An 11,801-nucleotide genomic window follows, 5' to 3' on the forward strand; every position below is an offset into this window, starting at 1 on the left:
ACACTATCTTCTCCCCAGGATGGCTTTTCCCTTTTCTCTCCTACTTATGCACGTGTCCATCCTGCTGTTGTCCCTCAGGGAAATAGCTATCTGATGGATCTAAACCATACTTTCATTGGACTAGTTATCCACTTTCCTAGCAATTGTCCTTGTTATTTTACACCTTTTCGTGTTTCTCACTAAACTGCAAGTTCCTTGAGGACAGAAACTGTATCTAGTTTTTGATCACTTCATACATGGTAAATGTTCAATCGATTTGCAGGACGACTTAACTAAATGTATTTGTACCTCTGCTTTCTCCTTTTTTCCTAGCCCTAGTCAAAACCGACTCTCACAGACTCCCAAGAGCTCGAATTTGTATTAAATCCCGTTTGTATTTGTATTAAATCCCACCTGTTACTGGGTTCCGCCGCTCCTACTTCGGGAGGTGGGTCTCACCAGAACCCCGGTTCTGTGTCAGAAAGTAAGAAGCCAAGTGCAAGTCACCCAACTGGCTTTACAGCTCTTTTATTACCAGATGGAGCGGAGAGAGAAGTGGGTGCGCTCTGAAGAAAGCTAAAGGATGCCCCCGAAGGCATCACACCACGTGTCCCAAGGGGACGGCTTCCAGTCGCGTTCCTTCTCCTCAAAGGATGTGAGAGGTTGCGGGATGCCCTTTGGGGGCTTCGGGACAAAGCTGGTGTTTCCACCGCCCCCGAACCGGGACAGGGGCGGAAAGCCTCGGAGAGCGCTGATCCCACAGCAGCGCAGCTGAGGAGGAAGGGGCTTGGAGCCACGGTGCCCAGCCCGGCGCGCCCCCCGCGTCCCCCGCGCCCCCGTCGCCCCCGCGCGAGCGCGAGCCGCCGGCGGAAGTGCTGCGTCGCGCACTTCCGGGTGTTGTCTGGCCGCCGCCGCCGCGCGTCTACGGTCTCCAGGCCGCCGCCGCCGCCTCGGGTCCCGGAGGCAGGAGCGACGTCACCACCATGGCCGGCATCAAAGGTGGGCCTGGGGCGCTGAGCCCGGGCGGGCTGGGCCGCCGCCCCAAGAGAGGGGACGGGGGGCCCACGCGGGGCCCGCACGCCGTCTCCCGGGACCCGGCGCGCGCCGCGGGGCTCCCTGCGTTGGCGGCTGACTCCCGCCTCCCCCAGACCGCGACCCCCGCCTACGGTCTCCGGGCTGCGGTGGGCGCGGCGGCCTCCCGGAAAGGGCTGGGCAGGGTTGGCGGCTCCCGCGTCAGCCCCTGCCCGGTGCTGAGCTCGGCCGCCTACCTCCCGCCCGTCGCCCCCCGGTGCGAAGAATTGAAGTGGCCCCGCCGGGCGTTCGGAGTCCCGCAGCCGCTCGGCTCCACACACACGCGTTTTGCAGGAGTTTGCATCCGAGGGCGAGGCGGCACGGTGTGGTTTTGAGGGGGTTGAGGAGGCCACCAGAGATGCCAGTTATGGAAAATCGGTGTCATTTCCCATTTAAAGGCACAAGTGCGATCTTTTCGGATACTGAGCCGAACCGAGCCCCCAGGAGTGCGCTGGAAGGGCTTTAGGGATGGTTCTTTCCCAGACCTCGGCAATCACGTCCGCGTCAGGACCCGGACTCTGAGCTTCACGCTCTTAAAACGGATGCGTTTTGATTTGTGGTGTTGCTCTGACTAGGTAAAGCCCCTGAGCGACCCCAAAGGGCTCCTTTTCCCTCCTCCCTCCACAGTTGCACCTTGAGGCTTTTACACATTTCAGTGTTTTTATTAAGTTAGGTGTTTTTTTTTTAAGGTAAAAGTTTTTTTTATTAAAACTCAATGAAAAAGTTCCCGTTTTATTTGTCTATTTCCTTTAAAAAAGAAAGGAATGTTGCATTTTTTTTTCTCCAGGTGTTTGGTAGTTTTGTTAGAAAGGTTAGAAGCAAATAACCATCAACAACGTTTTCAACTTAATTCTTGACAACGAATTACATTGATTTCCTGACCTGCGGCTTTGTTTGAAGGGCAGGCAAGCAGGAAGTGAAGAACTTCAATAACAGTGTTTTTTCTGTTTTTTTTTTTTTTTCCTTTAAGGACAGCTTTTGCTGAGCTTCTTCCCCAGAGTCACTTGTTTACTGTTTCTTGTTTATTTATAATGTCTGGAAACATTTCCAGTAGAAAACTTTGTCATTTGAGCAATTGGGATAACTCCAGTCTCCTTTTGAACTATAACACACCTTTTCAAATACCTGTGTGAAAGGTAGTCATGGTAGAAATGTGTTTTTTAAGATGTTGCCAGTTTCCCAGTTCTTCCCCATTTCTGTACTGTCAGTTAATATAGGAGTCTCTCTCCCAGGAAAATAACTCTGTAATTATGGGCTGGGTGAGTATTAATCAGCAGAAAATATCTCAGACGGAATTGTACTTACACTTTTGGTTTCAGTACAGTTTTCTGATTGTTGTGATTGTTATCAGGATGTTTTCTTCCTGTTGACCTGTCTTTATATTAGGTTGATATAATTGAATCCTGGACTGACTTCTTAAGTCATTTGTCTATTGCTTTGTTACATGTTGGATTTTTCTGGTAACTCCCAGCTTAGGTCCCTTCTCCTACTGGAGTCTTTTTGTAATCACAGAAACAAAACCCAGTGTCTTGAGAGTTGAGATAATTGGCCTGTTCCACCCCTAACCTGGAGGCTTTGGGAGTAGAAACCAGACTCATCTAAGCTTTGCCTTCTGAATGTTGCATCACTTAATTACAGTGTAAAATTTTGCAGTGTTGATCTGTCATCTGGGACATCCGTTTATACATAGATGGCGAGATTTGTATATACCTCAGCCTGGTTGTTGAATCATAAGACTGGAGGAACTTTACACTTTGGAGAACTCTTTTTGAGCAGTTTATCTAACCCCGTTGGTATTTATCTTATCCAATATGACCCAGAGGTGAGATGTCACACAAAGTAATCTTTTGATACCTGAATCTTATCTCTTTTCAGTTCCTTGTTTGTTTTTTCTAATAGGTCATCATTAACTTTTTAAGAGCATACTAAAAACAATTTAGACTCTTTTTTGATGATAAGAATGTAAGTAATTTTTCTCTGTCATAGAACAGTGTTAACCACAGCAACCAAGTTCTAAGGTTTCTAACCTCTTGGCCAAGATATCACAAATCTGGTATGCTTTTTGAGATTTTTATGCCTGATTTAACTGGAATTTTTTTTTTTCCAGTTTCTTCCCTCCAGTCAGAGGGCAGTTCTTGTCTGCAGCTCTCCCACCTGTTTCTCATCATTTTCAATATGGGAAGCAAACTAAGCTTACAAAATTTTGTGCTCACACGATAGAGATAACAGTAATTGCTTCCAGGAAAGGAAGGTTACTTTTCACTTTGTTCTGGGTACATGAATTGCCTATTGAAATATATATGTATAAGTGAGCGTAGGTGATTCTTTAAAGTAAAAAGGTTTCATTCCAACATACAACAGTTGTCACAAAAATCAAATAAACAACTTCTGAATAAGAGAGTAAAGATTAAAAAAAAAAGAGGGTAAAAATGTTAGTTTTAACCTGTGGGCTTTGTGACGTCTTGTGTGGTCTCTCTGTTTCCTCCAGGTTTATAAGCTATAGTCTGCATAAATGACTTTTGTATAAATAAGGTGTTACTATAGTGACGAACTGAGCTGTTGGGCAATTACCTTGCAAAAAGCAAAGTTGGGTTTTTTTGTTTGTTTTTTTACTTCTTCAGCATGTCTTGTAACAAGTATCTTAGTGTTCAGAGAATTATTTGCATTTTAGATCTAGTCCACCCCTTATTTTATAGAAGAAAGAACTGATGCTCAGATGATTTACACAGTCAGATAGTAAGTGGCTGTGGGAGCTGGGCCCCAGTGCCTCTTGACTCTCACTTGCAACTCTTTCTGCTCAGCTGCACTGGGCTCTCTTCTCATGTCGTCTTTTTTCCATCTCCCCACCCTCTCTCTTTTCCTTCAGCCTCCTTTTGTTCATTCCACACATAATTATTATGGAGTGTTAAGAGCTGAGGCCTGAGAATCAGTAGAAAACCTCTGTTCTCTGCTCTCTGGTGTGAACAGCTTAGAAGGAAAGACAAACAAATCTGTATAGTATTGCGTAAACATTTATACTGAACCCTTTTCATGTCTGGTTGTCCAAATGTCATGGTAACTTGATAGCTTAAATGTATTCAAAATTGGTTACTCTACTAATCTTTGTTTACCAAACATGTATTTTATTTACACTTCAGTTTAAGGAAATTGTTAATTGATAATGACACATAAAATTATATTTTTTCTGAGAACAAACAAAAAACCTGGCTGCTGTGATCAATGAGCACAGGGGAGGCACCCCAGAGCAAAGAGAGCCTCCACATGTGTGTCCCAGCCAGAAATGTCCCCCCACATGGCCACAAGGTTGATTTGCTGCTTCATTTCACGTAGATCTCTGCCCAGATGTCTCCTCATCAAAGATGGCTTCCAGGCCGATATATCTAGAATAGCACTCCTATGCCCTTAGTTTTTTTTTTTTTTTTTTAATAACATTTGACATTTGTTTACTTAAAAAATCACTTTATTCTCCCACCAGAATGTAAGCATGAGAGCAAGAGTTTTCATTTCTCTTCATTGCCCTATCTCCAGTGTCAAGAACAGTGTGCAGCACTCAGGAGGCACTCTGTAGATATTTGCAGAGTGAAGAAATAAATAAACATAATAGGGGGAATAGGTCTAGTCAGGGGCTTTGTGAAAACTTCACTGAGGAGGAGGTAACTGGGCTGAGATCTGAAGGAAAAGCAGGAGATCATGTGGCAGAAAGAGGCCAGAGTTGGGATAAGAATGCAAGCTCCTGAGTTGTTCACAGCCTTGCCTTGTTCGTTAACACCACCCCAGCACCTGTTAGGTATTTGACTCTCTGTAGACATTTCTTGAATGAAATGAGTGAGTGAAAAATTATCTGAGATAGAAAGGACAGCATGTGCAAAGGGCCTGTGGTTGAGAGAGCCACTGACTTCGAGGGGAGGAAGGCAGGCCAGTACAGACGCAGAGGCCAAGGGGTGCAACCTGGGGTGAATGTATGTCCTCACAAGCAGGTAAGACCAGCTTCTGAGAACCTGTCTTGAACTGAACAAAACATGGTAAACTCGGTATTTACCTCACTGTTGACGTCGCATTCCCTTGGAAACTTAAAGCTCCTCCTTTGCCACAAATTAAAGTGCAGATATTTTTATTTTTCTTTTCCTCATGCAACTGAAAATCTAATGGCATTAAGGACATAAAGTGTTCAGGGTTGACATGACCTACATCAGTGATCAGAATGAAAACTAAATCTGCTCAGTTCCCATGTCTGTGGGTGTCCTTGATTATGACCATTTTAATTCTGAGAAGTATATCTATTTCTGAGCAGCATTTAACCCCTTTAGTGTTAATTTTGGTTTGTATATGTTGGGTCTTGTCTTGCTAACTTGTAGACTTTTGACAGCTCTTTTGAATTTTAATGTTTCTGTTAAGGTTAATAGACTGCATCCTTGGACCAAAAAAGAAAGTTATTCTTTTAGCCACTATTAGTTGCAGAAATAGAGATTATGTGGAGCTCAAATTGATCATTTATTTCTTTGCTTAATTCTAGACTGTTGATTTAAGTATACTTTTTCAAGAACATTGTTTCTACTCACTGTTATATGTGAAAACACTTTATAAAATATATGCTTTGTATAGGGGTGAGTGTGTGTTGTGTGTGTGTGACCTCAGAAACTATTTTGCCTACAGAATGCATATATGGCTTGTGATAATGTCTTAAAATGGGGTACAATTGAAGGATTGTACCTATGATCCTAAACATTTTCTGATGTGTAGCAGCTTAGGGAAAGAAATCTGACTGTAGTTTTGCAAGCTATTTAAACACCTGTAGCAAAATTAATTGAGATTATTGACTATAGGTACCCTTGAGCACTTTTCATCTGTACACTCCGGGGGCATATATGCAAGAAGCAGGCACTGATCAGGAGAGGTTTTCCCATAGATGAGACCTCTAAAGTCCAGTAAAGCTGACTGCAGAGTTTCTCCACAGACTGCTTTTGAAAACTGTAGAGATCTGTGGAGTAAATGTCATATCACACTGGGCTTCCCCCATGCCTCAGCAGTAAAGGATCCGCCTGCAATGCAGGAGACTCGGGTTCAGTCCCTGGGTGGGGAAGATCCCCTGGAGAAGAGAATGGTAACCCACTCCACTTTTCTTGCCTGGAGAATCCCACGGACAGAGGAGCCTGGCGGGCTACAGTCCGTGGGGTCACAAAGAGTTGGACACGACTTAGTGACTAAACTACAACAAATACCATACTAAAGGCTGGAGGAGCATCGATCTTGCAGACTGGGATGGGACTCCTTTGACATGGAACCATTAATTTGGGAATGTGGTAGTGTGCTGGGCATCTGTCAGGGCTTTGAAAATCAGGATCACTGTATTTTGCTTTGAAGATGCCTCAAATAGCTTATTCTGAGACAAGATAACTCCAACTTTTGAAGGTGAGTCGCTAATACATTTGCTTTTTTGGTGTGTTTTGTCTTGCTTTTTGTTTCTGGGATTTCAGGGAATATTCTGACTGCTAATAGTAATGTTAATAAAAATAAATGCTGATTTAATTGCTGTTTCTGTTTGACTTTTTATTTACTCTGCAGCTTTGATTAGCTTGTCCTTTGGAGGAGCAATTGGACTGATGTTTTTAATGCTTGGATGTGCCCTCCCAATATACAAGTATGTAACATTTTTGTCTTTTTGAGTTTAAGTGTAAAATTTTTCTAGTTTTACCCACTGAGCCACCAGGGAAGCCCGAAGTGTAAAATTTTTCTGCTTTTAAAGTTAAAACACTTCTTTTTTTTTTTACTGCAATAGAAGTAAACCTGAGAAATGGTCATTTGCTAAGGATAAACTTTTAAGTCCTCACTTAAAATTTGTTTGAGAGTTTCTTAGGACAGCAGCGTGTAGAAAAGACTTTGGTTATTGTTCCTTGACTACTGCTAAGTTTTTAATGGCCAGATAGCAGAATGGTACCTCATCACTACTGCTTCATCTGGAGAACCAATTGATTAAGTTATAGACACGAAAATGTAAAATGTCTTTTTCAACACAAAAAACTGTAAGCAGAATCAAGAGCAACTGACAAAGAAAAAAGTTATCTAAACAATTACTCTATAGGACAGAGAGAATTTTTTAAATCAATAGGATAAATTAGGAAAATATAGACAGCACAATGGAAAAACGAACAACAAATAGGTAAAAAGGACTGCCGTTTGCTAATAAGAACATGAAAACATACTCAACCTCACTCAAAATTAGCACTTCCCTAGTGGCTCAGTGATAGAGAGTCCTCCTGCCAGTGCAGGAGGTCAGCGCCTGATCCAGGAAGACCCCACGCGCTGCAGAGCAGCTAAGCCCACGTGCCCCGGCTGTTGAGCCTGTGCACTGCAGCAAGAGAAGCCAGGCGCTCGAGAGTGGGCCCCAGCTGCCACAACGGAGAAAGCCTGTGCGCAGCAAGGAAGGCCCAGCACAGCCGTAAATAAGTAATTTTTTTTAATCACATGGAATTAATTGGCAAAGGTAAAAGATACGACAGATAAGCATTGTCATGTACTGTGGGTGGAAGTTCAAACAGGTGCAGGTCTCCTGGGGGACCAGTTTGCCTGTAGCTCTCAAAATGTATCCTTCCACTTCTTAGAATTACTCATACAAATCTACTTGCAGATGTTTACAAAGATATGCGTAGTCAGGGGAGAGTATGGACGTTCATGGCGGCCTTTTTTTTTTTTTTTAATTTTATTAATTGGAGGCTAATTATTTCACAACATTTCAGTGGGTTTTGTCATACATTGACATGAATCAGCCATAGAGTTACACGTATTCCCCATCCCGATCCCCCCCTCCCACCTCCCTCTCCCCCCGACTCCTCTGGGTCTTCCCAGCCCACCAGGCCCGAGCACTTGTCTCATGCATCCCACCTGAGCTGGTGATCTGTTTCACCATAGATAATATACATGCTGTTCTTTTGAAACATCCCACCCTCACCTTCTCCCACAGAGTTCAAAAGTCTGTTCTGTACTTCTGTGTCTCTTTTTCTGTTTTGCATATAGGGTTATCGTTACCATCTTTCTAAATTCCATATATATGTGTTAGTATGCTGTAATGTTCTTTATCTTTCTGGCTTACTTCACTCTGTATAATGGGCTCCAGTTTCATCCATCTCATTAGAACTGATTCAAATGAATTCTTTTTAATGGCTGAGTAGTATTCCATGGTGTATATGTACCACAGCTTCCTTATCCATTCATCTGCTGATGGGTATCTAGGTTGCTTCCATGTCCTGGCTATTATAAACAGTGCTGCGATGAACACTGGGGTGCACATGTCTCTTTCAGATCTGGTTTCCTCAGTGTGTATGCCCAGAAGTGGTATTGCTGGGTCACATGGCAGTTCTATTTCCAGTTTTTTAAGGAATCTCCACACTGTTTTCCATAGTGGCTGTCCTAGTTTGCATTCCCACCAACAGTGTAAGAGGGTTCCCTTTTCTCCACACCCTCTCCAGCATTTATTGCTTGTAGACTTTTGGATAGCAGCCATCCTGACTGGCGTGTAATGGTACCTCATTGTGGTTTTGATTTGCATTTCTCTGATGATGAGTGATGTTGAGCATCTTTTCATGTGTTTGTTAGCCATCTGTATGTCTTCTTTGGAGAAATGTCTGTTTAGTTCTTTGGCCCATTTTTTCATTGGGTCATTTATTTTTCTGGAAGTGAGCTTCAGGAGTTGCTTGTATATTTTTGAGATTAATCCTTTGTCTGTTGCTTCATTTGCTATTATTTTCTCCCAATCTTAGGGCTGTCTTTTCACCTTACTTATAGTTTCCTTTGTAGTGCAGAAGCTTTTAAGTTTCATTAGGTCCCATTTGTTTAGTTTTGCTTTTATTTCCAATATTCTGGGAGGTGCGTCATAGAGGATCTTGCTGAGATTTATGTCGGAGAGTGTTTTGCATAGCGGCCTTGTTTACAATACCAACAACAACAAGAAAACTGGAAGCATCCTAAAGGTCTAGCAAAAGAAAAATGTTAAATTAGTACATCCACTGATGGAAATACTGGGTCGTCTTATAAGAGACGAGAAAGAGCTGTGTTTGCTAATCTGTTAAACAGGCAATCTTGTTAAATTTAAAAGTGCAGTGATTCATTTGTATCTCTAAAGTTTATCCATTGGGAATCTGGAAGTACCCACACCAGCAGGAATGGGAAAGAGAAGACGGAAGACTTGGGCAACCTTGCTTTTTCACTTTTTGTCCTTTTGTGTTTTTTGCATGTGTTTTCCCTTAAACTTACGCCCATTTGTAATTTTTTGTTGTCGTTCTCAAAATATTCAGCAAAAGATTTTTAGAAGAAACACATAGATAAATCTTTGCTTGTCATGAGCCTCTAAGTACAAGCAAATCTCCATTATGATATGTATTTAATGGCAGTTTTAAAAGCCATCTATTTCATTTTAACATTTTATTTTGAAATGGTGATGGACTGTCAAGAAGTTGCAAAAATAGCACAAAGAAGTTCCCGGCACCCTTCACACATCTTCTCCCAGTGGTAATATCTTACATAAGTGTTTTATATTATCCAGACCAGGAAAGGACATGGCACAATACAATAGCTAGATGAGTTTTATTGTGATAACGTTGACATTCTGATTGAAAGTCTTCAGTATTACTTTCAGTTCATTTTCTGTATGCAGCATATTGGGAGTTCCTAGTGACCCAAGGAAGGTTTAGGGATGTTCCAGCTTCATACCAAAGCAGGATTTTAGAAGTCAAGGGCTTGAATCTTGAATTTTAAAAATTACTCTGTTAACAATCCCATATTTCATATGCCTTTTTATTCATAGCATAAAATAAAATATTTTTAATTTGGGGCCTTAATTCCAACTGTTACGAATCATAAAGCGTTTTCTTTTCATTTAAGAAATATTTAATCACTGTATCATAGTTGACTTTAGGAATACTGTGACTCAAAATGTTTCTCTTTTTCGGTGTTCAGCTTATATTTAAACTGTATCATATTTGTACCTTGCAGCATATTTTGGTCCTTTTTTTTAAAAAAAGAGTATATACTCTATGTAGGAAAATGACAAAGCAAAAACTACATTAACTTATTTTTCCTTTTCTAGCCAATACTGGCCCCTTTTTGTTCTGTTCTTCTATATCCTTTCACCTATTCCATACTGCATAGCAAGAAGACTAGTAGACGATACGGATGCTATGAGTAACGCCTGTAAGGAACTCGCCATATTTCTTACAACAGGCATTGTGGTCTCAGCTTTTGGCCTTCCTATCGTGTTTGCCAGAGCACATCTGGTAAGTGACCGCATTCTCCTACTCAAGATTTTGCAGTACACTATGTTCAGTTTTTCTCAGAAAAAAAAAAGTCTGTTAAATGACATGAAAAAGAGATGAGAAACATAGGAACCTAGACGGTCAGAGAAGAATCTTTTTTGTTGTTAATTGGCAAAAATACTGGAATGCATTGGCAGCAGCGGTTGGCATGTCAGTACTTCATTCTCAGAACTGGGTACATGGGGACTTCCCTGGTGGTCCAGTGGTTAAGACTCCATGCTCCCGATACAGGGGCCCAAGTTCAGAGCCTGTTCAGGGAACTAGGATCCCACATAGCACGTGGTGTGGTCAAGAACTTAGATAGATAGGTAACAATTGGGAACATGGACTTGCCCCGTGCTGCACAACCGCAGGCCTACCCTGTTACAGCTTAAAACACTGAAGACCCAAAGAAATCTCTGCAGGTGGAAGGGAACCAAAGATAGAAGAGACCTCCCTGACTCACCAGTCAGATTCGCTCCTCTGTGTCTGGGAAGATCGAGACGGCAAAGAAGACAGGCTGGCCACCCTTCCACACAGAGAGGGCAGTGACTCCCCCTGCCCCTTTAGTGGACCATACACGAGTACATTTGCATCTCTGATGCTCTAATATAATCTGCTCTCTAGGTAAAATGTTTAGATTCACTAAGGAAGATTTGAAGCAAACTTCTCTGAAAACAGAAAAGCGTAGAATTCCATGCTACCTCTTCATAACCCAGAAGTCAAGCCTGTTTTTCGAAAATGATCATCTTCCATGCCTTTCTGTCACTTTAAAGGAATCACAGGTCTACAAGAACAGCCAGGTCTACAGGAAGAGCCATTACATGGTCAGCAGGGAGAGAGTCATTATTACATGTCTTTGTTTGGGATCGTGGTTGGCGTATAACTGGAGCCTTGATCGCTTCTCGTCTTGTGTCTTTCGCATCTGTTAACTGAGCATTTCTGTCTTGCATCTTTAGATCGAGTGGGGAGCTTGTGCACTCGTCCTCACGGGAAACACCGTCATCTTTGCAACTATCCTGGGCTTTTTCTTGGTCTTTGGAAGCAATGATGACTTCAGCTGGCAGCAGTGGTGAAAGGAATCACTGAACTCTTGTCACATGGACTTCTTGTCATTTCTCGGCCGTCCGCGCACACAGGAGACAGGGCAGTGATGCTGAGCGGTGGAGAGGCCTCTCGGGGTGTCCCGGGTGCTCCCTTCTCACTGTATTGTAAGCAGACTATTTTCACAGAGACTTGCTGAAGGATTAAACGGATTTTCTCTTTTGGAGGAGCTTGACTGATTTCACACTTATCTCTAGTATGCTTTTTGTGGTGTCCTGCTGAATTTAAAATATTTATGTGTTTTTCCTGTTTGTTTTTTTTTAATCAATATGCAATGTTAAACATTTTTTAAATGTAATAACCATTTACATTGGTTAGGCATTAGAGTTCTGCTAGCTATTACTCTGCTAAATACATTTTTTT

General features: G+C 42.3%; 1 protein-coding gene across 1 annotated transcript; it reads left to right on the plus strand.

Moving 5' to 3' along the window:
* Nucleotides 1-850: 850 nt before the first annotated feature.
* On the plus strand, nt 851-11,601 carry LEPROTL1 (leptin receptor overlapping transcript like 1). The gene is made up of 4 exons (XM_065946804.1): nt 851-978; nt 6,613-6,688; nt 10,130-10,316; nt 11,294-11,601. Exons 1-4 carry the CDS (start codon nt 963-965, stop codon nt 11,408-11,410), a joined length of 396 nt encoding a protein of 131 aa, XP_065802876.1. The 5' UTR covers nt 851-962; the 3' UTR covers nt 11,411-11,601.
* The last annotated feature ends 200 nt before the right edge of the window (nt 11,602-11,801 follow it).

Source organism: Muntiacus reevesi, chromosome 10, assembly GCF_963930625.1.
Source record: "Muntiacus reevesi chromosome 10, mMunRee1.1, whole genome shotgun sequence".
Lineage (NCBI taxonomy): Eukaryota > Metazoa > Chordata > Mammalia > Artiodactyla > Cervidae > Muntiacus > Muntiacus reevesi.